The sequence below is a fragment of the Typopeltis vanoorti genome, chromosome 14 (assembly GCF_054136105.1).
Source record: "Typopeltis vanoorti isolate ZY-2024b chromosome 14, IOZ_Tvanoo_1.0, whole genome shotgun sequence".
NCBI classification, from domain to species: Eukaryota; Metazoa; Arthropoda; class Arachnida; order Uropygi; family Thelyphonidae; genus Typopeltis; species Typopeltis vanoorti.
Genome location: NC_143562.1, coordinates 94,125,987 through 94,153,239, shown reverse-complemented (window position 1 = coordinate 94,153,239; position 27,253 = coordinate 94,125,987). Strand labels below are relative to the sequence as shown.

Sequence of the window (27,253 nt, the reverse complement as noted above, 5' to 3'; positions counted from 1 at the left end):
TCAGGTTGGGGCGAAAAGTTGAGTACTTTTCTGAAAAAAGTACTCAACGTTTTCTCAATTCTTATAATCCTCTACAAAACAAGAACGTTTCAACACGTCGAGTGCCTATTCCTTATATATCCGGTATTTCAGAACCTATCGCAAGAATTTTAAAGAAATATGATTTAACAACTATGTATTCACCTATTAACAAATTGTCTTCTCATTTTCCTTCTCCTAAAGACAAACGCTCAACTTTATCTCTTCCCAGAGTTTATCAAATTCCATGTAACTGTGATCTCTTTTATTTTGGACAAACTGGACGTTCTCTTGAAAAAAGAATCCAAGAACATCAATCATCCATTCTTCACAACAAACCTGAAAAGTCTGGATTGGCTCAACACGGGATTGAAACTAACCACAGCATCCTTTGGTCCAAGACTCGCCTCTTACATAGATCCCGTTATAGGTTCGAACGTTTGTTCAAGGAAAGCGTGGAGGCCTTGCTCCATCGCCCCAACCTGAATCGTAATGACTGTATATCTATATCAAAAATCTGGGAAAGTCTAATCAAGATTACTCATTAATTTATTTTTTATTTTTTATTTTTATTTTTTTATTTTTAAATAGCAAATTCAATCATGTTTGTACTTCAAAATATTCCGTTTCATACTTAGTGATTTAACATCATGCGGCACGTTATAATTTTAACGATCTATTGTTAGTATTCTAGCTTGTATTTTTTAAACTGTTCTTGTATTACCACTGACAATGGTCTGCTATTTCCAGACCAAAATATTTGGTTAAATAAATATCTTTCTTGTGATTACGTGATTATATCATTCAGCCTTATGTCGCAAGTATCCTTGAAACAACACAATTATATGGTGTAAAGAAACAGTACAACACACACACACGCACAATACACAGTCTATACTTGAGTTGTAAGTTTTGCAGTTAGAACAAAGGAAGTACTGAATGATGGTTTAATGCAAAATCATTTGTGAGGCAAGGATGCACACAACACACTGTTTCCATTGCTCATCATCTATCACATTTTGAGAGAATTGGCATTAAGACCTGATATCAAAATTGGAAATATTCAACTCAGCTCTTTATGTATATGATGCTATGCTGTTCAATAAATCTAGTACAAGTCTGCAGGATTCCTTTAACTAAATTGAATAAGTGCTGTAATAAATCTAGTATGAAAATCAGCAGAGCAATAAAAGGACAAAGATTGAAAATATGCTAGGAATACTGAAAGTTCAGCTACATCTTGGATGGGAAGCAAGCCTCTTGGTACAAGTAAAATATTTCATCTATATGGGTCCATTTTAAATGAGGATGAAAAATTAAATATGGAAATATACAGCAGAATAATCAAAGATAAGATGATGGGGATATCAACTGAATAAATTTATAAGGAATTAGAAAGAAATTAGTCAAAATAAACTTAACCAGCTGTAACACAGTAGACTGTTGAAACCAATTTTAATTTATGCACTTGACAGCTAGTATGGAAAAAACAAAAACAGTTGATCAAAGACTAGAGACCAGAGATAAGAGAATTTTGAAAAAAATTAGGTGAGTTTTGAAAAATCAGGAGAACTATGGCAAAACCATATTAAAAAAATATATTAGCACATCATCAGCATTCAGGAATAAGTGAGCAGAGCTAATCTTAGGTAGTATGGTCACTCAAACACAATGGGGAAAAAAATTACCTAAAGCATTTCATGTAAGGATGGCAGATAAAAGACTTAGAGAAAGACCAAGATCTAGGTAGAATGTTATAGTTAGAAGAACCTTAGAAAAGAAAAATATAAGATCAGAAAATATTGGAGTTCTGAGAGATAATAGATTAATTTGAATGAAAATTGTGACAAATGATAACTAACACTGGGTCATGATAACATAGATAGTTAAACCGACCAGTTTCGCCACATATGTAGTGGTATCTAATGTGTTAGGAAGAACAAAAAATACAATAAGCAGTAAGTATAAACCATTACATAACTAAAACCGAATATGTAGGAACCATTACACAAAAGTCAAATTTCTATTAAACCCCATGTCAGTTATCATTTCTTATCATTTCAGAAGATTACATCTAACATTCAAACTCCATTTCTCATTTTTTGGTAGAAAAAATCTACAAACTCATGTTTGTAATAATGTACACTTTTCATGTGGTACTATTGTAGCATTCTATATACCTCTGAGGGTATACTGTCAGGAACCTGATGGCTTCTATTTCATCCTTGCTGCATTTATGGATTATTAATGGGTTTTATTTTTAAGTTTTTGTGACACTGGCACCTCAGGCCTGTATTTACAGTAATCTTTTGACCTGACCACATGAAGAAATATAGACCTCCAGTTATCTAAATCTCTTTAGTGCATCTAGAGTGCAATAAAACAGTTCAAATTATGGAGAGAAAAAAAAATACTGATTATGAATGAAAAACACTTATGTTTCTTGAAAAGTGAAATTAAAATGCTATTTTAATTTTTAAAAGGCATTATATAATAACAATGGAATGGATACTCACTGGCTACTTGCCGACTACGTAAAATCTGAGGATTAATTCCTGTGCCCTAGAAGAAAATAAAATTTCCATAGGCATGAGATATTTAAAAAATGGTTAATTCAACATTTTCATCTTGGCCTGATATGATATTATTATTATCATCACGTAACCTCTACAGTGTCAACAGACTCATTAACACATTCATTGCCAATCATGCTATATCGCGTGTTGCGAGTTCTCACCGAACGGCCGATCACGCGTTATTGCGTGGACGTTGCTAACTAAATAAAAAAATAAAAAAAATTTGGCCACCACACGAAATTCCAATTTTCAGCTTGGCAATGAACGTGTTAAGATGTTCACTTTAACAAGCAATATATATCTATCATATTGAGCCTTAAATAACCCACTCTTAGCATTTGCATGCATGCGCACAACACACCAGTAATATACTTTACTCACTCACCACTATGCATGTGAAAAGTGTACTCCTTAGTGCTTCCTCACCACATTTTTATACATCAAAGTCAGCAGCTCATTCTTCTCCTCTTCACCCTCCACTCCACATAATAAGAGCTATAAGCCCTTCAGTATTAATTAATCTTGTAAAATTAACTTTCCAACTCAAACATCTTCATCACAGTTATCAGAGTTTGACATGTGAAAAAGAGGTGCCTCTTTTTTCATGTCTACTAACTTCTGTAATTTAAATTTCTTCAACCTAATATTGCTTTAGCCACTTGTCTCTGTCCCTTTTTTTAGAATAACTTTTAATATGGAAACCATATAAGTCTGAGTAACCATGCTACTTGAAATTAGTTCTGCTCACTTATTCCTGAATGCTAATGACATGAAGTCCCTTCCTAATATCTTTATTTTTAATATGATTTTGCCATGGTTCCATTTGATCACTCGCCTTAATTTTTACACGACAGTTTTCATGTGGTCTTTATCAAGGGCTGTACAGTGGCAAAACTACTTCATTATTACTACTTGTCAGTATTTTCCTTATCACAGCTGCAAGTTGTAGACATCACAATTCTTGAAATGTGCTCACTGAATTTCAGTCCACTGTCAATAATCAACCACAGATCTCAAATATCATCTATTCCACCCCCCCCCCCTTACACCCCATAGCCAAAGCATAGTTACACCAATGTAGTTCACATGCTTCTGCATCAAACATAAAGATCAGCATCTTTCAGTTATTTAAGCTGAAACAGAAATCTTTACTTATCTGTATTCAAGGAGAAATGACATCAGCATCTTTCCTTCCAAACTTTGCATTATCAGCAAACAATTGAATATTCCCATTCAATCCACATGAAATATCATTAACAAATAAGCTGAACAGTAGTAGCTTGAGAACTGTATGGCATGACACTACCACTGTGTATGGGGAAGCAGCATCCTATCCTTTCATTTCAAAAATACATGTGCAAGGATCTGTTTACAGGGCATTATTTTTAATTTATATATGTGTTAGTGACACTCGGAGAGTGGAGTGGTATATAGATGATGCAAAGCTGGAAGAACTATAAAGAGCAAAAAAATGATGATGTGGTTTTCCAAGAGGATTTGAAAAGACTGTCTGAATCCACATGGTAAGTGAACTAGCAATTCAATGTGTTTGCAAAATTTACATTTTGAGTTTCAGAAGACAAGGATAAGGTGGTATGGATTTGGTTGGAAGGGATTCATTGAAGGAAGTCAATTGGTTGCAATTATGGCTAAAGCAGCTAAGGCTAACACATTATTTCTGCAAATTGTGTATGTTCTTTAGCTGGTTTATCTGTTTGCCAGCATGAAAATGCAGAGTTTCTGGAAAGGAAAAAACATGAACTCCTCTGTATGAGACCAAATGAATGAAGGTTGCAGAAAAGTTGCATTATGTGAAAGGGCACTACCCAGACTGGTTTCAACATTTATTGAGGTGAAAAAGTAAAGGAGGGTGTTCATCATAGATCCAGCATAGTTAGTATAGGGCTGCAAGATAGATAGTATTAGAAGAAAGAAAAGACAGATGGCTAGTATGAGAGACAGAATTTTATCTCTCTCCCCCTAGTAAATATTGCAAAATGGGAATGGTCTACACCACCTAGTCAAACATTTGGCATCTCCTAGAATGCTTCTTTCTAAATACAAAAACTGTCAGATGGAACAATATAATTTCCACAATACAATATTGTAAAGCATTTGTATGTCATATTGCTGGATTTCAAATCCATGTTTCCTCCTAATCCATGATGGTATTTTAATTCATTAATTATAAAAATCAAAATTCTCTTCCCATTGCTGACAAGTGTGTGTGTGGGGGGGGGGGATGCAAAAAAAAGAACATGTTCTGTTGTAAGTAATGGAATGCCAAACACATTACTAATCTGTTCCAAATACACAGGGTAAGAGGGCAAATGTGAAACGCATGTTCTACTTATTCATTAGAAATAATGAATAACAGATGTCAAATGCTAGTCTCTCCATTTGATGGCATTTACTAGAAGGTGACCATAGCAATTCTCCAAGCAAGTTCCCTCCTGTCAGGATATCATTGGAATTTTGATCTTTATTGAGGTGAAAAAGTAAAGGGGGGGTATTCATCATAGGCCTCAAGTAGTAGGTATAGGGATGCAAGAGAGCTTGATAGTATTAGGAGAAAGAAAAGACAGATAGATAGTATGAGAGACAGAGAAAAAGGCCTCATCTCTTTTTTATCATCATATAGCCAAAGGCAATCAGTTTTCCTTTTTCACCAGTATTATGCAGCTGAATAACCAAAAGACTGTTGAAACTAAAGTGTAAAGATGAGTAATATCTAGGTGATTAGCCTTATCTTCCTTGGATTGATCTCCAGTAATCACTGCAATTGCCATAAGACCACATTGAACTAAGATGAGGGAACCATTTAAAGAACCTCTCGTAGTAAAAATAGACAGAATTTTATCTCCCCTTGTGAAAATTACATAATGTGGATGATTTTTATTATATATATATATATATATAAACTTGTTCTACACCACCTAGCCAAAAATTTGATATCTTCTAGAATGCTTCTTTCTAAATATAAAAATAGTCTGACCGACCAAAAAAATTTCCACAATACAATATAATAAAGCATTTGTAAGTCATATTGCTGGATTTCAAATCCATGTTTCCTCCTAACTTTCCATAAATGGTACTTTAATTTATTAATCATAAAAATCTAAATTCTCTTCCCATTACTGACAATGTAGCAATGGGAAGAGAATGGGAAGGGGGAGATGCAAAAAAAAAAACTGTTCTATTATAAGTAAAGGAATACCTAACACATTACATAACCATTCCAAACACACATGGCAAGAGAGCAACCATAAAATGCATGTAAAAAGGAAATCAATAACAGGTGTCACAGATTGAATCTCTAACGTTAAAGTCCCTTCATTTGATGGCATTCACTGGAAGGTGACCATATGCAATTCTCCAAGCAAGATCCCTCCTGTTAGGATATCCTTGGAACTTCAGTAAGTTATGAAACAAAATATTGTCAGTACCCAACTGTGAAAGTCTGTGGCCAAAGAGATTAAAGATTTCTAAATTTTACTTTTATTAATGGAAACAATGTCAATGCCAAAATGTTGTAGCAATCTTAGAGTTAATCACAGAATGTTGTAGTATTCAGGAACAATCTCAGCTTTTGGACCTTTATAATCATTTACTCCAAATAAGGGAAGATGAAAACCCAGGTAGTACAGGGGAAAGTCTATACATGTGTGATTGGTCTGCAACATCTTATGGATTTATGAAGCTGTTTTGCTTAAATAGCAGAATTTTAAGACTGGAAGCCCAAAGCCTACATGTTTCTTTGACAATTGAAGAAATTCCTTTTAAATTTATTGGTATAGGCTGGACCAAAAAAATTGCACAGGTTTACTATATAATTGCTTTTCTTCGACTTCTGTAATGTCTAACATTTATTATATACAACTGAGCAGGGAGAATTATAAGTACTATGGTTTCAGAAGAAAAGGGAAGTGGCCTAATTTTCCAGTTTTCTAAGGTTTAAATGTTTTTTGTATATAAGTTCTTGAACTGGTAATACTGGGTAAGTGGAGAAGGGAATTCCAAGTAAAGCGAGAGGTTCTCTCTTAGGGATTAGCCTAAATGGAATGCCTCCAAGATTCCATTTTTCAAAAATTTTTAATTTTGTCTTGTCTGCATTAGCAGTTAATCCACTGAATTTGCTAATTTTTTCCAAAATACCAAAAAAAAAGATGTATATGGAATCATTATCCTTCAAAGTACCTACTAGCCTACTACATCATCAACATATGCTAATACCTTATTTTCATTCATAGTTGAAGGAACTGTTATTCCTCACACAGCACGTGTATTGTCGACTTCCTGCAAGAAAGGTTCAAGAACCAATGCAAAGAGTAATGAACTAAGAGTGCAACCTTACTTGATTCCTTTTTGAATTTTGACTAGGGATGATAGGAACCCATTAACTAGGAGGCAGGGAGTTGAATTGGCACAGGCTCCTTGAATAATGGATAGCAGCTTTTTGCCCACACCAATTTGCTGGAGGATGTGGAACAGAAAGAGATGCTGGGCATTATCAAATGTTTGAGTAAGGTCTACTGCCATTGTGGCTGCTTTTTCATGATAACTAGATGGAATAGTTCACATTGCAGAAACAGATGAAATTATACTGCACAGCCTAGAACTCCATACATTTGTATGCTTTTAATTATGTATCTTATTACAACTTTGAGCCTGTTATTGATCATGCAGAAAAATATCTTGTAGTCAGTATTAGATAGAGAAATAAGCCTCCAGCTGTTGATTAAGGTATTGGAATGAGGATGATATGGATAGCTACAAATTCACTTGGTATGTGTCCTGTAGAGAGAAAAGAATTAAACAGTATAACTAGAATGGGAAGAATAAAATCCCAGGTCTGACAGTAAAGTTTTATCTTCAGCCCATCAGGTACTGGGGATAAAATTTTCTCGTCTGACATTCTTTATAGCGTATGGTAAATTCAGATGCTGTAATGGGTCTGTTGAGTCTGTCTTGGATATAAACAGAAAAGCTATTAATGTTCAAGAGTTATAATTTCCCACAATACTATTGCCTTCCAACAGATTTTTATAGTGTTTTAGAAAGGAGTCAAGGATGTCCTGAGTGGTGAACATGTCTTCACCATCAATGCAGATTTGGGTGATAGTCCCTTTGGTGAACTGTCTATTGAAAAATACAGCTGAAGAGGTCTCTGCTAAGTGATGCTGTATTCTTATTTTAAAATGCCTTTCTTCCACTTGTTTCTGCCTTTCCACTTCTATCTCTTTTTTCTAATGATGCTGCTGCATTCTACTCTATTCCATTGTTTTGCTAAGAACCAATGCAAGTCTTTATGCAAGACTTTCAACTTTTTTCTTTTGAGGAAAGCCTGTTTCTTTCCCCATCAATCATATTCTGCTTTATTATGCATTTGAATTTTAACGACATATTTCAATTCCAGGTAACATTATTCCAGTTTGAACAGAGGGTCTAGAGTTTGGTTGAAAAGATAAATAGGAAATTTGGTGGGAATCTCCATGGTCTGGAAATGATCTCTACTTGTTCCATGCAGTGAAATTTAAGTAGAACTGGATTATGATCTGACATGTAGATATCTTATCTAAATTACCTATTTATAAGAGAAGAGGAGATATAAATTCAATTGGCTAATTCATAGATATCAGCAAGTTGTGTATGAGGGGAACAAAATCCTAGAAGAGGAAAGTCACTAGTGGTATGCCTCAAGGATCTGTTTTAGGGCCACTGCTGTTTAACCTATATGCTAATGATATGGGGATGATTTGGATGGGGATATTCAGCTGTTTCAGCTGAATATCCCCATCCAAATGATGTAAAGTTGGGATGAACTATAAGGAGTGGAGCAGATGTTCTGGCCTTACACATTAACTTGGATAGCTGAGTGAATGGGTATGGGAGTGGAGATACCAGTTCAATGTTGCAAAAATGTAAGGTTTAAAAATTTGGGAAACAAAGATGGAATGTAGACTTTATGCTTGGTGGGGATATATTGTTAGAGGTGGAGGAAATAAGAAATCCTGGGGTGATGGTGGATAAATATCTAAAATTTAGAGGACATGTCACCAAAACTGTGAGGACAACACAACAAATCCTGGGAATGATGTGGAGGACACTGACTTATAGAAGTCAGTGTTCTTGTTCCATTGTATAAGACTCTGATTAAGCCACACATGGACTACTGTGCACAGATTTGGTCACCTGGTTTTCAAAATGATGAAGAAATGTTGGAAAGAGTCCAGAGGCAACTGACTAAGGTAGTCTCTGATCTCTGGAATGGTAAATATGAAGAAAGGTTGAGATGATGCAATTTGTAGAGTTTAGTGGGTAGATGGGGTGATATGATAGAGACACAAGTTGGTAAGGGGTTGCACCAACGTTGAAGAGGTTTTTCATAAAATGGCAGGATATCAGGGGAGAACAAGAAGGCATTCCTGGAAGCTGTATCTGCTTCTCATGTGAACAAGGAATGAGAAGCAGATTTTTTGCATGCAAAGTTGCAAATGATTGAAATGCCTTTCCTGAGAGTGTGGTATCTGCAGAGAATTTGAATGTGTTTAAGGCACAGTATGATGAGCTGTGTGTATGACAAAGGGTCCTCCTAGATGAGCCTTTGACTCCATGGGGGCTTTGGGGTAATGATAATATCTCCTTTATTCCTGCATATTAAGGGCCTCCACATCATTGCCATAATCTGATATAATGACATCACAATTTGTATAGTGTGACCCCTAAATTTCAGGTTCTTGTCCACTACCACCTTCAAAATTTCTCTAACAAGTGTATATTTCATGGTTTATGGAAAAGTCGCCCCCAGCATTTTGCCCCCTGTAGATAATGAGTAGGTTACAAAAATGTAAATACAGTCAACTCTCGATAACTCGAATTTTTAACGAAGTCCCGGTCCCTTTAGTGGAGATTCAATGTTAAACTCTCTCGATTACTTGAACCGAACTTCCAATAACTATTTTTCTGAACAAATTTTTAAAATTACATTCGTGCACAAATTGTCACATAGCTTTTAAACTAATTTTTCCACTTTTGTATGTCTTCAGGGTTCTTTTTCCATCGTGAAAGTATTAACTGGAACTGTTAATCCTTTCACAATGGAAAGAATACATACTCGACCACGAGGGCGTCACGTGTTTAGTGATGGACATGGGCAGGGGGGAGAACAGTGGACAGCGCTGTTTTCGGCGGTGCATTGTGGGAACAAGCTGAGCATCGCAGGCAGTGCAATATCTACATATTATTTTTGCATCTTGATTGAATAATCCTGTGTGTACAATGGCAAAAAGTGTTCCGTCAATAAGAGGCAAAAGAAAATTGGTAGATGATGACAACCACATTTATGTGTTTTCAAAGAGAACTGTAGATGAACAACATGAAATCTGGGTTTGTGAAAAACGTTCCACCTGCAAAGGGCATGTTTGGACAAAGAGTTTGGAAGGCCCAGTTATGAAAGTCGTAACTAACCCCATGCAGCTCAAGCTGCAAGGTCGGAAGCACTGCAATTGATTGGTCAAATACGGCAACATGCAACAACCACGAACAAATGGCCACAGCAAATTGTTGCATCAGTAATCGCAAAGGGTCATGCCAATGTCACGACATTACTTCCTAAAAAGGATTCACTTAAACGAACCATTCGTCATGTTCAATGCAACAATGGTACTCCTGCTTTACCAAGCAATCTCCAGGCCATAGTAATTCCACAAAATTTTCAAGAAATTATTATCAATGATAATGTATAACAGTTTTTGATGTATGATTCTCAGGACGAACTGCTCCCAGGTCTCATGCTTATTTTTTCCACTAGTAACAATCTTCAGTTATTAGCGCGTAGCCAGGAGTGGTTTTCTGATGCAACTTTTAGCACAGTATCCATACATTTCCAGCAGCTTTTTACAATTCATGTGGTTCAATTCAATGCAGTTATTCCAGTGGTCTACGCGCTTCTGCCACACAAAATTCGTGCCAGATATGTCAAGTTGCTTCAAGAAGTTAAAAATCTACAACCGGGTCTCCAACTCCAGTGACTTAAGACAGATTTCAAACAAAGTGCCATGCAAGCCTTTCAACAAGAATTTCCTAGTATTGTAAATACCGGTTGTTGTTTTTTATTTTTCCCAAAGCGTTTGGCAAAGGGTACAGCATGAAGGTTTAAAAGCCCAATACGAACAAGACCATGAATTTGCTTGTTGGATTCGAATGATTCCGGCATTGGCATTTATTCCTCCTGCTAACGTTATTCAAGCATTTGAAGATTTAGTTGAAGCTGATGACTTCCTCATTGAAGCTATGGTGATTGCAAACTACTCTGAAGATACATATATTGGATGAAGAGACATCAGAGAGGCTAGCAATTACCCATTTTTGCCATCGAATTGTGGAATGTTTACACACGAACACTGAATGATCAGCAATACCAACAACGCTGTGGAGGGGTGGCACAGGGGATTTCAGGAAACTTGTGCTACTTTATTTCCAAATATTTACTGATTCATTGATTCTTTAAAGAAACAACAAGGGCTGCACATTTCGAAATTACACAACTAATTGCCGGTAATTCAGGCAATCAAAGAAACAAGAAGTATGCTGCAATTTCTGCTATAATCTAAACAATAGTCCAAGATTTTCAAAATCGTAATGTAATTGATTACCTTAGAGGCATTGCATACAACTTCGAGTTTTAAACAATAATAATGTGCATTTATTCTATTAAAACAAAATAAATTAGAATTATTAAAAAATTAGGTGTACTATTTACATTTTGTAGCTTACTCATTATCTACAGGGGGTAAAATACTGGGGCCAACTTTTTCGGATCCCATATTTCACATCCTATTATTGCTTGTCATTTCAGAACTTCATACTCCGCAACACTGAACTGACAGTTCCACTCATGCAACCTATTTATGTCCTCTAAGGCTACAATATGGTATGAAGGTCAGCAATAATAAGACAAAGACAATGAAAATAGGCAGCTACCTAGCTGTCAGATTTTAGGGAAAGGCAGCTGCCTAGGCACAATTTTTAGTGAAGATGGTAAATTAAATATGGAAATAGACAACAGAATCAACAAAGCTCATATGGTAGGAAGTCAATTGAATAAATTTATATGGAATAAGAGAGGAATTAGTCAACACACTAAATTAGCTGTGTACAAGACAGTGCTCAAACCAATTTAACTTATGGATCTGAGAGCTGGGTTAGAAATAAAACACTTGACCAAAGACTAGAGACCACAGACATGAATCCTGAGAAGATTAGGGGCATGAACAGATGGCATCAGTGGCAATATCATATTGGATGGAAGAGGAAAGATTAGCAAAACAAGTGTTCTCTGCCAGGTTGACAGGAAAAAGATCCATAGGAAGACCGAGATACAGTACTTAAGTAAACAGGTAAAACATGATCTCTGTTTAAGAAACTTATACCGACAATTAAAGAGAATATGGCTATTATCAATCCACTTCTGTATCCTAACTCTCCCCAATCTCTTCAACATCTTTACTACAACTCCAGTTATATAGATAATAATTTGTAAGATAATAACCTATAAAGCCTTTTACTTATTACCACCTTCATGAAGTGATGTGCTTTGCCCATGGGGTGTCCATTGACTTCTTTCCAAGCAGTGTAGATACCTCACAATTTCATATAACATAACTTTTCTAGAGAGAGAGAGAGAGACTAAATATTAAATATAATGTCTAAAAATCTTGTTCTTACCTACAAGTTAAGTTCTTGGCTATTAAGCAGTTAAAACCTTGAACTACATATACTGTAACAGTAATACTGAAAGGGGGGGTGCTAAGCTGAACTACTTGGTTTGATGACTTTAAAGTTAAGCAACTTCTTTATTTTAGGTTTTATTTTTACCTTTCAAGTGCTACCAGTCAAACTATCTTCATAATACTCTAAAATTATGAGAAAAGTTTGAAAATTAACATAATCAAGAACCACCAAAAATGAGTCAATGGATGATTGATTAATCTTCCATTCTGGACTGGAATCATATAATTTCATATCATTCTATAATACATGACCTTTATTAATTATTCTCCTTGGCAGAGTATCTCCTAGCGATAAAATATTTCTTCTTATTATTATTATTGTACCAACACCTCCATGGAGTCCAAAGATTCATCTCAGGAAACTGAAACTAACCATAAAGCATACCTCGCCTTGAACTCATTGATAAATGAAGAAATTACTCTGGCAACCCATTCAAAGTCATTCACCTCTTTTCAAGCAAAAAATCTAGTCCTCACATTCTTGTTAACCACTCTTATTCATTTTCCAAAAATGACCCCTTGTTATGCAACCTCTAGCCAAGTGCTAAAATATTTTCTATGCATTCATCCTACAAAAATAACTTAAATGTTTCTATTGTATCCCCCTCTTTTCTGTCTGTCAACCAACTTTTGCAATCCACAAATCCTCATAGGATTCAATAGACCACTCACCGTCTTGGTCACTTGCCTCTGAATCTTCTCCACTACCTCTTCATCATCAAATCCTGGTAAAACCAGACTCTGGGAACAATAATCAAAACATAGACATACCAAGGCCTTATAAAGTGGAATAATTTTTTTTATCTCTGTTTATTAGTGCATTCTTCAATAACCAAGTAATTCTATGAGCTACCTCAGACATGAGAGTGAATTTAGATTAAGAGTGACTGACCTGCAGAGGGAGATAGATGAGCTGAAAGAGGAGGTGGAATGTCTTGTGAATGAGAGCAGAAGTATGAAAGATAAGATTAGAAGAATGGAAGAGATAAATGCAAGGCGAATCAGAGTAGGGGAGAGAGAGAATTTAGGGAGTATGAGTGAGAGGTATGGGGGTGCTAGAAGAGGAGAGAATGGAAACAGTAGAAGAGAGGGAATGAGAAAGAGGTATAGGAATGCTAGCAGACGAGAGGATGGAAACAGTAGGAGAGACGGAATGAGAGAGAGAGAGAGATATGGAAGTGCTAGAAGAGGAGAGAATGGAAACGGTAGGAGAGATGGAATGAGAGAGAGGTATGGGAATGCTAGAAGACGAGAGGATGGAAACAGTAGGAGAGACAGAATGAGAGAGGGATATGGAAGTGCTAGAAGTGGAGAAAACGGAAACAGTAGGAGAGAGGGAATGAGAGAGATGTATGGGAGTGCTAGAAGAGGAGAGAATGGAAACAGTAGGGGAGAGAGGTATGGGAATGCTAGAAGAGAGAATAGCAGTAGAGGAGAGGGAATGAGAGAGACCTATGGGAATGAAAGAAGAGCAGAGAGGGAATGGTAAGAGGTATAATGTATGGCAACTCAATGATCTGTGGTGTTCAAGATAGGATGCATGAGGAGTGTTTGCCAGGAGGAACAATAGAAAGGGTGGCTATGGCAATTAAGAGAGGTGAAAGGGTGGATGAGATGATTGTGATGGTAGGAACGAATGACTTGAGTGGTAATGTAAGTCGGGAAGCGAGAGATATGAGATTTTTGCTTGAGACTGTACGGAAGAAGACAGAGAGAGAAAAAATAGTGTGCATGTTGCCTAGGTATGATAATGATGAGCTGAGCAGAAGAGCGGTGATATTGAATGGCATAATAGCAAGAATGTGTGACAAGAGAGGACTGGTATATGTGGATGCTTGGAGTGTGTTTGAGGAAAGAGAGGAATTGTATGCGAGAGACCGCTTACATCTGAATGAGGAAGGACGTAGGCATCTGGAGAGATTGCTGTTCTGAACGAGTCAGTGCCCAGGGAGGATGATAGCAGGGGTGGCCTCTAGTGGGAATGGATACTTGGGAGAAGGGAGACGATGTCAGGTAACACTGAGCTCAGTGGAGTCTAGAAGGGATAATGCTGGGTATAGAAACAGTGGCATTTATATGCTTTATAATAATGCAAGGAGTATCTGGAATAAGGGAAAGGAATTGGTGGTGCAGATAGCATCAGCCTGGCCAAAAATTATTGGGATCACTGAGACATGGTTGACAGAAGGGGATATAATAACAGGAATAGAAGTCGCTGGGTATAGCATTTTTCGTCAGGATAGGAGGGGAAAGCGTGGTGGTGGGGTACTGCTTATGATAAGTGATGACCAATGTCCTCTAAGAGTGGAGGCTTTGGAAGGAAGTGAGACAAACGATTTTGAGAGTGTATGGTGTGAGGTAGAGGTAGGTAAGACAAGATATTTAGTGGGGTGTTGCTACAGACCCAGGAGCACAGAGGATGGGGAGCAGGAGATGTTTAGACAGCTAAGTTTGGCAAGTGCAAGAAAAATTATTGTTATGGGAGATTTTAACTACAGTAGTATAAATTGGAGAGAGGAAGATGCATGTAGCAATAGGGGAATGGAATTTCTAGAATTCTTGAGGGACAAATGTCTTAGGCGACATGTAACAGAGGGAACAAGAGGTTCAAGAGTTTTGGATTTGGTTATAGCATCAGAAGAGTTGATAATAACTGAGTTGACATCTCTCCCACCATTTGGAGAGAGTGACTATGTGGAATTATAATGCAGGTGATTATAATAGTCTTAGACATCAACTTCAGGAAGTTTCATGGAGGGAGGAATTGGAAGGCCGGGATATCATTAGTGCGTGGGAAATTGTGAAAGAATATTTGTTAGCAGCAATGGTAAGTTGTATACCACGAGTGAAGAAGAGGACACAATTTGGAGTAAAGCGGATGACAAACAATATTAAACAGGAATTGCATGCAAAAAAGAGGCTATGGAAGAGATATAAGGAGACAGGTGAAGAGAAGATGCCTGAAGAACATAAGACACAGGCCAGAAGAGTGACTAGAAGAGTGACTGCGAAACTGGAATATGAGAGGAGATTGGCCCTAAGATCCAAAGAAAATCCTAGGGAATTTTTTAGCTATGTGGCCAGTAGGAGGAGAAATGAACTGTGGAAGAATGATATTGTGGGATAAAAATGGGAATAGAGTGACTGATGCAGAGGACATAGTGGAATTGTTCAATGAACACTTTATTGGAATATTTCATCCTAGAGGAGTCAGTTTTAATGCTAGAGGGATAGGACTGGTTCGAGGTCTGGAAGTACAGGAGGAGAGTGTGTTTCAGATACTGAGTACTCGGGATGTCAGTAAAGCTGTGAGACTGGATGGTATTTCACCTCGAGTTTTGAGAGAATGTGCTAGGGAACTGACAGTGCCTTTAACCTGGCTTTTCAATGAAAGTCTGGCTTTGGCAAAGGTACCCAGGGAATGGAAGGAAGGTAAGATAGTGCCATTGCATAAGGGTGGTAACAGACTGGAAGTGTCTAATTATAGGCCAGTCTGTGTGTCATCAGTAATTGTTAAGATCCTGGAGAAAGTAGTGAGGGACTGTATACAGCATTGGGCAGATGAGGGTAATGTTATCTATGAGAGTCAACATGGATTTGTGAAAGGGCGCTCTTGTTTTAGCAATATGCTAGCCTTTTATAATAAAGTTACATTAGATGAGGGAAAGGCATATACTGCAATTTTCTTAGACTTAACGAAGGCATTTGACAGGGCGCCACATGATAAGTTGATATTTAAGTTGCAGCACATGGGTCTCGATGTTAGATTGGTCAACTGGATTCAGGATTGGCTGTCTGATAGGTATCAGAAAGTTGTGTATGGTGGGGTAGTTTCAAGGAAGCAGAGGGTTACAAGTGGGGGTCCCAAAGGGCTCAATGCTGGGACCTATATTGTTTAACCTTTATAGCAATGACATTGTCAGTGGACTGCAGGGGGATGTTCAGTTGTTTGCAGATGATGCAAAGCTGGGAAGGATTATTAGTAATAGTGCAGATGTGGCAGCCCTGCAATAGGATTTGAATAAGCTAGATAGATAGGCAAATGAATGGGGGTGTCACTTTAATGCATCAAAAGGTCTAGAGGTTTGGGAAACATCAATGGGATATTGCATACTCTATGGGAGGAGTTATACTGGAGGAAGTAGGGGGAGACAAGAGATCTGGAGTTGATGATTGATAGAAACCTGAAGTTTAGGGGACATATTGCAAAGGTGGTAAAGGTAACACAGAGGATTGCTGCAATTATGAGAAGGACACTGACCTGCAGAGATAAGAGGATTATCATTCCATTGTATAAGTCTCTGATCAGACCACACTTGGACTATTGTTCTCAGATTTGGTCCCCAGGATTTGAAGGGGATAAATTAACTGTGGAAAGGATACAAAGACGGATGACAAAGATGGTTTCAGGACTGTACAAGCATAGTTATGAGAATCGGCTGAGGGAATGTGGACTGCAGAGTTTGGTGGATAGAAGAAGTAGAGGTGATATGATTGAGACTTTTAAACTGTTGAGAGGTGGTTACAGGGTTGACACTGGGGAGTTCTTTCGTTTGGTTGAACAGCGGGAAGGAGTGGTGACAATAGGCCATCCCTGGAAGTTACGAAAGGAAACTGTGATTAAGAGGGTAAGGAGTGGTTTCTTTGCATGGAGGATGGTTGAACCATGGAATGCATTGCCTTATGGAGTGGTGGGAGCGAGAACGGTCAATGAGTTTAAAGAGTGGTATGATAGACTTTGTGTTTCTTAGGGGGGGGGGGACCTCCCCTCGATGAGTCTTGACAGACTTTATGTTCTTAGGAAGGACCTCCCACGATGAGTCTTTTGACTCCATGGAGGCCTGAATAATAATAATAATAATGATATCAATATGTCCTCTGAACTTCAGCTATCTACTAACACCTACAAATCTCTAACTTCATCAATTTCCTGGAGTACAATTCCATCAATGTGGTACACAGCTTGTAATCTTTTTATCCCAAAATGCATTTGACACTTTCCTACATTAAGCTGGCCCCCATTAACTTTTGTTCATATCGTCATCCTATTTCAATCATAATATCATCAAACCCAGTTTTGCATCATCAACAAACTGAATATTTCCCTTCAAATCATTTCCTGTATCATTTATGTACAAATTAAGCAGCAATGGTCCAAGCACAGAGTTGTGCTGCATACCATTAGTGGTATGCAGCACAACTTCTGTGTACCACTTTTTGGTTGCTGTCTATTAGCTACTCTTGTATCTATTTCACCAGTTTCCAACAACAATCCATATTTATTCCAGTCAAACACCTTTGAAAAATCTAGCAGTTTCATTGTGTAACCATTCACTTCAACTCAGCTGTCACTCTATTATACAAAGCTAATAAATTACTAAGGAAAGAGTGACCATTAACAAAGATATGCTTACCCCCCTCATAGACCATCATATTCTTATCCACCTCTTCCCTGAATTCCGTCTTTAGCCAACTTTTTCAATACTTTCATCATCACACCCAAGATACTGATTAGTCTGCAACACCAGAGCAGAGACTTAAGTTAAACAGCTTGGTACGAGGCATCGCCAATTCCTTTGCATATTATCGTAATATGCGAGCTGATATCCCATCCAATCCCGTGGCAGTGTTTGCATTAAGATTCTCCAATATCCAAAGTACTTCCAATTCATCATCCCATCCTATTTTCATTCTTTTATCAGTTCTTGTCATATCAAAAACATATCACTTGGATGAGAGAAATGAAAAGTGGTCACTCAGTAACTTCACTATTTATCTGCTTCTGGCATCTGACAAAGCTATTCTTCCATACCATTCTTCTTTTTTACTTGATACATAGGTAAAGAACTCTTGGGGATTTCCTTTGACCTGCTCGGCTAAGTTCTTCTCATGATTTGATTTTGCCTTCTTCTATTAAGGTAACATTTCTTGCCTGGGGCCTTGTTATACTGCTCATGAGCTTGCTGATCACCTTTCTCCTTATAAACCTTCCACAACTTTCTTTCTTTCATTTTTTTGCAGTTCCTGCTTAATGATACTACTACATCCATCAAACTCTTACCTGATTTCACCTTCTGCCCTTGGGAATACATTCTGATGTTACTTCTCTCAGATACTCCTTGGCAATCTCCCATGTACTGCTGACATCCATCCCTCCCTTGCAAATTCTTACCATGGCACTGCCTCAAGCTTTCTCCAAACCTTGTTATAAACACCTGACCTGTATTTCCACATATATACCCCATCTTAAATAAAAAATCTACGTTTTGTTACTTCACAAGTCGAGATCCCCTTGCTGTGAGACACATGGTGGTGTAGGGGCTCTCCAGTGATTGTACTGGCCCTTTTCATTCTTATTCTTTTTCTATACTTTTCTTTCCATATTCTTTGCTCAACTTCTCCTGAGTCATTTTTTACTATTCTTCCAGATAACCATCACTGGGATCCAACACCTTGCCAATGCTGTGTGACTCATAGACATTTGGAAAAGGGGATCCTGATAAGTAATCTCATACTACTGTTGTGGCCTCTGCTTTGGCAAGATGGATGTCTTGGATGGCTTGGCCAGGATCAATCAGCTAGTGGGCTTGTCTGCAAGGATCAAGAGTGCTGCATCAAGTCTCCTTCCCCATGGTGTGGGGGCATGGCACAAGGCTTGCAGCAGTACTTGGAGAGGGGTCTGGGGCCCTAGCATTCCACTCCCAAGCACAGTCATTGCTTAACAGAGAGTGGGCAGCCATTTGTGGCTCTGTGGTGGATGGGAAGCTCTGGCACTGAATCCACCTCCTCTTGAAAATGAATGCTTCTTCACCCTCTTGTTTATTAGCCCCCCCGCATCAAACCCAAAACCAGGTTTAGAAACCCTACAATCATCAACACAAAAGCAAACAAAAAATACCAAAAGCTGCAATGCACACACCACTGTTTTTAATCTTGCATTCAACAGGTGATCGTCAAATTAGGAAAATGTCACTCTTTTGAAGATCCTACTAACCCTTCACCCAGAAGGGTTGGTAGGATCTTCAAAATCTGTAAAGAAACTGCGTTTGCAAGATATCCTTATTGAAGAAGCTATAGTCACACAGTGAGAAATATTACTCTATACAACACTATCGGAAGAATATCATTCAGTTATCCTCCCCCCCACACACACAAAACTTTAAACTTCTCTAGAAGAGTAATATTAGAGTGGAATCTCCTTGATGTTTGTGTTGAAGAGATCTCCTCTGAACTTAAGGACCAAGGAGTGACAGCTATAAGAATAATTCTCATACATAAGTATGGGCATCTGGTTTCCACCAGGAACATTATCCTTACTTTCAACAAATCATCAAAAACACCTGTCACAACAGGTTACCTCAACTGTCCAATAAGGTTCTATATTTCAAATCCCTTATGGTGCTTTCAATGTCAGGAATATAGTCACTCTCAGACTTCCATCTGTGCCTGATGTAGCAATAAAGATCATAAGAATAAAGATTATAAGAGAAAAACCCCAAAATACTAATTGAGGGAGATCACCTGGAATACTCCTGAGAATGGCAAAGGTGGAAGAATAAGAAGGAGATCCAAAGAATAAAACCAGACATCACTTATCAGGAAGAAAAGCGGCATATACCAAAAAAGTGGGTACCAACATCTGATAAATTCTCTTACACCAAGAAGGCAGCTATAAAAAAAAAGCCTCAATTGACACCCATATGCTGAACTCACTTTCAAACGATAATAACATTCCCGAATGATTTAACCTGCTTCCCATCTCCTTTGAATGAATGAAGGAAACCAATCGGTATAGACTCACTTCTGAGGACATGCCGAAGATGGTCCAGCTACACACAAATCAGCTAATAAAAAAAGATATTGGAATGTGCACTGTAGAGGGTCAAGGAAATGCCTCGAGAATGTCTAATAAATGGACCATCTTCAGATGGCATGGATATCTCCATCCTACGTGAAGAAGATAAAATAATTCATGTAATAATTCATGAGTTAACTATCATCTTTTATTCATATTTATGAATTTAGGGACACCAAAAAAAAAAACCGCAACATTATTATCACAAAAGCAGATAAAGGGAATGCCACTGTTGTTTTAAATCGGACAACCTACATAGAAAAAATGAATCATTTGGTATTGGACCACAACACCTACCAAATGGTAAATTACAACCCCCATGCAACACAACAAAAAGAAAACTACTGAACTACTTAAATCAGTTAACATGTGGCTGGAAGAAACAATTAAAAAATTAATACCGCACCATGCTCGCACGCCCAGAATTTATGGTCTGCCATAAGTACACAAAACAGACACACCGTTACATCCAATTGTGGAAGGAATCGACAGCCCGAATTACCACTTAGCCAAAAAATTAGCAGCCACACTCAAGGAATTGGTTGGTCATTCCCCTTCCTACATAAAAAATACACAACATTTCATAAACAAAATTAAAAACATTACACTCAATGACCAAGATCTATTAGTCATCTTTCACATAACTTCCCTTTTCACCAATGTCCCAATCAACGATACTATCTTGCTCTTACAGAAGATATTTCCACACGACATCATGGCCCTCTTTGCCCACGTACTCTGCTCCGGATATTTCGTGTGGCAAAACAATTTTTACCTTCAAAAAGAGGGTACAGCCATGGGCTCACCACTCCCCCCCCCAATAGCAAACTTTTATATGGAAGACTTTGAGCAACGAGCTCTAGAGTTGGCTTGCCTAAAACCCAAAATTTGGCTCAGATACATTGACGATATTTTCGCCATTTGGCCCCACAGCAGCAAAGGCACTAAATACATTCCTTAGCCACCTGAACAAACAACACAAACGCATCCAATTCACCATTGAAATAGAAAAAAAAACAACTCTCTTCCGTTCCTAGACACACTTGCCACACGTCTTCCTTCAGGCTGTCTCTCCTTCTCAGTTTACCGCAAACCTACACACACACAGGCCAGTACATAAACAAAACTTCTTATCGCTACCCAACACAAAAACTGGAGGTCATAAGCACCCTTAAACACAGAGCTCATACTATTTGTTCAAATGAACAAGCTCTTAACCATGAATATGAGACCATCAAAAAATACCTTTATATGGATACAGTACAAAAACTATTCACAAGATCCTCCACAAAGATACCACTAATAACAAAAAAGATTTCAAGAATGCTATTGCTATACCATATATTAGAGGCATATCCGAAAAAATAGACAGAACACTACACAAATACAACATCAAAACCACCTTTAAACCCCCAACAAAATTAAGACACCTACTCAGTTCTTCCAAGGATCCACTGCCACACCTAGCCCACCCAGGGGTTTACAAAATACAATGCACATGTAACATACCACACATAGGGGAAACAGGGCGAACCATCCCAATCAGGAAGGATGAAAACAAACGACACATAAAATACCTCCATTTTGGAAAAAAACGGCCTTTCTGACCATGCACTCCAAATATACCACAGAATTGATTGGAAAGGTACCAAGTCCCTACACCGAACCAAAACCTAGTTCTAGCAGAAATTCAAGGAAGCATGTGAAATGCTCAAACATGATCCGAATCTGAATAAAAATGATGGTCTAACCATTCCAAGAATGTGGAGGACCCATCTGCAACCTTCATAGCAACCACAAAGAAAAATCTCAATAAGAAGACTTGATGTTTTTTTTTTTCCCCTGAACATTCAATAGCAACCTTACTGTACAAATCCAGAAGAATCCTAGTACGTGAGGACTTTAGCAGGTTTATTATAGTTTTTTTTTTTTTAATCACTAGAGATGGCTAAAAAAAAAAAAAGATTAGTTAACAACACATATGTAATTTACCTGTATAGAGTGCAACAGCATGTAGCTTGGTTCTTATACACACGTATTCCTTCTGATGATGACCTCAATACAGGGGTCGAAACATCAATTGTTATTTTATTAATAATAAGTAAAATAATCTTTTCAACACGTGTGTTTTGTGTCCCTAAATTCATAAATATGAATGCTGATCACCGTGTAACCTTAAAAGAAAGAGTTATAATCTTTTATGATTTAAGACGTCTGTAGTGCAATTGGAAGGACGATGATACTTTGCACTCTTCAACTGGAAAAGGCCTAAGTTCAATTCTCATCATGATGAGAGGAATCTTTATATGGATTTTTTCAATAGAAGGTGAGTTAGCCAATCTCATATGGAGGTAGCAGGGTTTTTTCTCCCAGAAACTCAGGTTTTTCATCTCACATACAGACAAATTAGCCATGAGTACACATGCAATTCACAGATATTTACACATGCAATTTACAAATAGTGGTGGTGGGCAGTAGATGACATTGTTGTAGTAGATAATGATGATAGTATTAGCATTTCCGTGTACTTGGTGGAGTAAATGGTAGAGAGAGACGGAGAGTTGTGATTGCCCTCCCTCAATGAGTCTTTGGAATCCTTGGAGTGTCAAGTAATAATAATAATGATTTCTGGAGAGAAACAACCTATTATTTCCAAAAATTCATCTGGTTTCAAAAACAGCACTGTACTACTAATCATCTAGTCCAGCCAGAGGCATCCATTACAGATGCCTTCCTAAAAAAAAAGACAAACATCTAGAATCAGTTTTCGTTGATATGGAAAAAAAAAGCATATGACACTGATTGGAGATCTCAAATACTGAAAGACTTACATAATCTTCATCTTAGAGGGAATCTCCTTATTTTTATCAAGATCTTACCCAAAGTAAGATCTTGATAAACAAATCTTTCAAGTCCAATTTGGAACTATCCTCTCCCAAACCTATAATCAAGAGGAGGGATTTCTCACAAGGTTCCATTTTAAGTATCAAACTTTTTGCAATCAAGTACCAATCAACAACAGAACAACTCCCTCCAACATTAAGCAACACCCAATACATGTATGACTTCGGAATCCTCTGTCATTCATGTAATAAAGGGGTCATAGAAAGATGGAGAGTTGTGAGCAAGCCACTGATAATCTTTCAAAACAGGTGCTTGCAAATAGGTTCAGATTTTCACATTAGAAGACACTGTGCACAGACATAGTCCTCATCCTGACCCAGAACTATCACTATAAGTCATTAATCTCAGTTTCACCAGAAGCCAAGTATCAAGTATAAAAGTATCAAGTCCCAAGAACTCATATCTGATAGCAAACTCAGCTTCCTTCCTCACAGATGTCAGTTCCAAGACAAGTGCCACAAAGCATTGAACATTTATCTTCTGCCCTTTGGGATGCTGACAGATGTGCTTTGTTTTGTTTGTACAGGGCATTAATAAGTTCAAAACTTGATAATGGATCCCAAGGCTATGCTTCTGCCAGGGAGAGTACACTGCAATGGCTAGATCCTATTCACCATCAAGCCATCATAATTGCAACTGGAGCATTTCACACATCACCTATTCCTAGTTTGTATATCGAGGCAAATGAACCCCCTTTGTCATTTCGGCATCAAGGCTATGTCTGTTGATGTCGAATCCACACTGGGAGAATATTTACAACAATTGACAGACTGCCATAAAAATGTTTGGTTTGCAGATAAAAGCTCCCCTATAAGTTCTAGAGACTGCAGTGGACAACACAGCTCAGACAACACCAATTCCAGCTACATGCTGGAATCCTACATACAACCATGTAGCTTTTCTTTCAGCAGACAACCACAACTTTTCCATCCCTTCTGTTTTCTACCTGCAGCTCTTTGAAGCTCAGAGAACAGAACACTGCTCCTTGTGATGTCGGTTTGTGATTGGCTGCTCCTTTGGTCCTAATTGTCTTGTGCTTTCTTGCTGTTTTAGAGCTTGAAACTTCTTTATTAATTTTCCTTGTTTTTGAGTAATAGGTGCTTGGCTGTGTCGTCTGTGATCTTGTCTAAAATATCCCAAATTTCAGAATTAACGTAGCTGGATAGCTCTGATTTTAGTTGTAAAACTTTGGCTTGGGCAGATACTAAGTTTTCTCATGCCTCGTGGATTTATTCCCTTAACAATGCTTTTTCCGACCAGGCATAAATACGGAGCAATTTAGCTGATGTAAACTTTTTTTTAGTTTAATTCAGTTGGGTATTAAGTTGCTGTCTCTACATCATTTCAGAAAGGCTTGTCGATTAATTAAAAAGGAAACACATATCTTTAGCTTACTGTAGAGGCTGTACTGCTTGTGGTCAAATCTCCATGGATTATGATGACTTTTTCTTTTAAGGTTACATAGCATTCATATTTATGGGTTTAGGGACACAAAACACACATATTGAAATGATTATTTTACTTATTATTAATAAAATAACAACTGATGTTTCGTCCCCTGTACTGAGGTCATCATCAGAAAAATACATGTGTATATGTTGTTTTTGTATATGTTGTTGTTGTTTATTAATAAAATAACAATTGTTATTTTATTAGTAATAAGTAAAATAATCATTTCAGCACATGTGTTTTGTGTCCCTAAATTTATAAATATGAATGCTGATCACCGTGTAACCTTAAAAGAAAGAGATTTCAGTGTATCTATTGGGATTACGTGTGCCACAGTAGAAAATAATTATTTTTTTACACATAGCATACATGTAAAACGTTTAATTATGGAAACTCTACAAGTCTCACTATACAAGAAATATCTTCTCTATCCTCTCTGAAAATACTATACCCAACATATTCTGCCCTGTAACTACATCATCTGCTGTCAGCCAAGTCTCATTCATGCCTATAGCATTTGATGAGGTTGCACTAATCAATGCTCCAAACCCCTCCCTCTTATTCCTAATACTTCTAGTATTTGTATACATAAACAATTAAAACGTTCATATTCCTTTTAAGTCACCTTTACACAAGAACATGAAGAATTTTATACATATAGGTCAGCTATGTTGGTATATTTTCAACTTTGATCCTTTACAAGGGTGGTCTGAAAAGTTCTTGGCTACGACCATAGATCGCAACACTATTGGCAAGATTTTTTTTTTCTAAGTTGGTACATCTGTCATAGGCATCCATGTGAAATGGCAAGTCATTCTATCAAGTAGTTTGTTTTATACAGATGTCTGAAGTAAAAGTGCTGTCTGTATCCCTTGAAATGGATAAAATTGAGTATAGTGTGGTCATAAAATTCTTTGTAAAAGAACGTTTAACGCTAAAAGAAATTGATTCGAAGTTCATAAAAGTTTATGGGCACTCTTCTCCTTCGTTTTCGAAATTAAGAAATGGGCTGCCGAGTTTAAACATAGCCGTACCAGCCTTGAAGATGATCCACATGAAGGACGACTAAAAGTGTAACAACACTAGAAATCATTGAACAAGTGCACGATATGATATTGGATGACCGGCAAATCAAATAGCATGAAATTGCTGAGACTACAAGCATTTCAAAAGAACGTGTAGGATATATTTTGCATGAAGAATTGCATATGAAAAAGCTTTGTGCAAAATGGATGCCACACTTGCTCACAGCAGATGAAGAATGCATGAAAATCTCTGAACAGTGCTTTGAGCATTTTAACAAGAATAAAACTGATTTTGTGCGTCAATTTATTACTATGGATGAGACTTGGATTCACCATTACACAGCAGAATCCAAACAGCAGACAGAAGCTAGTTACTCAGTGCCAAAGAATAATAAATAATCCCCCCCTCTTTAATAGAATTCCCTTTGTGAAGTGCTCTTAAAGGGAAAACGTAGCGTGACATTAATGAGAACGGGCGTGAAGACAAAGTCGGTTCCATCAACAGGAGAGGTCATGGTATCAGCGTTTTGGGATGCTAAAGGCATTTTGTTTATTAATTATCTTTAAAAGTGTAAAACAATAACCAGAGAATATTATTCCAATCTTTTAACCAACTAGACGAAAAAATTCGTGAGAAAAGACCTGGTTTACAGAAGAAAAAAATCATCTTTCATCAGGATAATGCACCTGTCCACAAAGGTGTTTTGGCAATAGGAAAATTAAGGGATCTGCACTATGAATTGTTGCAACATCCAACCCTATTCCCCAGATTTGGCTCTCTCTGACTTCTATCTCTTCTCAAAACTTAAACTCTTCCTCGCTGGTCGACATTTTTCTTCTAATCAAAAGGTGATTGCAGTTGTAGAGGGTATTTTGCAGATCTTACTGAGCTGAGAACCACTACAGGGATGAGATAATGGAGCTAGAGCATTGCTGGAATAAATGTATTAGTCTTAAGGGAGATTATGTTGAAAAATAAAAATAATTTTGAAATTAAAGGTTGGTCAATTGGTAGAGCCTCTGCTACTAATGGCTCACGAAAAAAGTTAAACAAGTTTGAGCAAGGTTAGTAGTTGGAAGGGTTCGATCGTTCGATGCTGTTGTTGCCACACTCTCCCTGATGAGTCTTTGGACTCCCTGGAGGAGTCACATAATAATAATAAATTATAAATTCGTATTTTCATTGTTAGGCCGAGAACTTTTCAGACTACCCTTGTATATTCAGAATTTATGTATAAAGATATGTAAATTGAAATGTTAGTCTTATGTTAACTGGAGAAAAGTAATAATCAGTTAGCAAAAATTCACTAACTTCAGTACTACTTTTGGTGAGATGGCTATTATATCCAGCCACAACATTTTACTATTTCCATGTTGATTCTGATACAGTGGAAAGAGTAAAAAGGAGAGTGTCAGAAATGATATCAGGATTGTGGAATACTGATTGTGAGGACGGATTGAGAATTTGTAGGGTGCAGACACTAGCAAACAGGAGAAAGAGGGGTGATATGATTGAGACTTACAAACTTCTGAAAGGGTCATACAGGATTTCAGTTGATGGAATTTTTCAATTTATGGAGGGTGGGGAAAGGACAAGAGGACATCCTTGGAAGTAGAGAATGAATGCCGCTGAGG

The 27,253-nt window shown here is 37.4% G+C and overlaps 1 protein-coding gene across 1 annotated transcript in view; it reads right to left on the bottom strand.

The window, feature by feature from the left end:
* Window positions 1-27,253, bottom strand: part of LOC150099771 (uncharacterized) — a 392,852-nt gene that overhangs the window by 163,687 nt on the left and 201,912 nt on the right. The window contains exon 7 of the mRNA XM_090403489.1: window positions 2,535-2,580. Within this exon, the coding sequence (XP_090259615.1) occupies window positions 2,535-2,580 (46 nt within the window). The remainder of the gene's footprint in view (window positions 1-2,534; window positions 2,581-27,253) is intronic.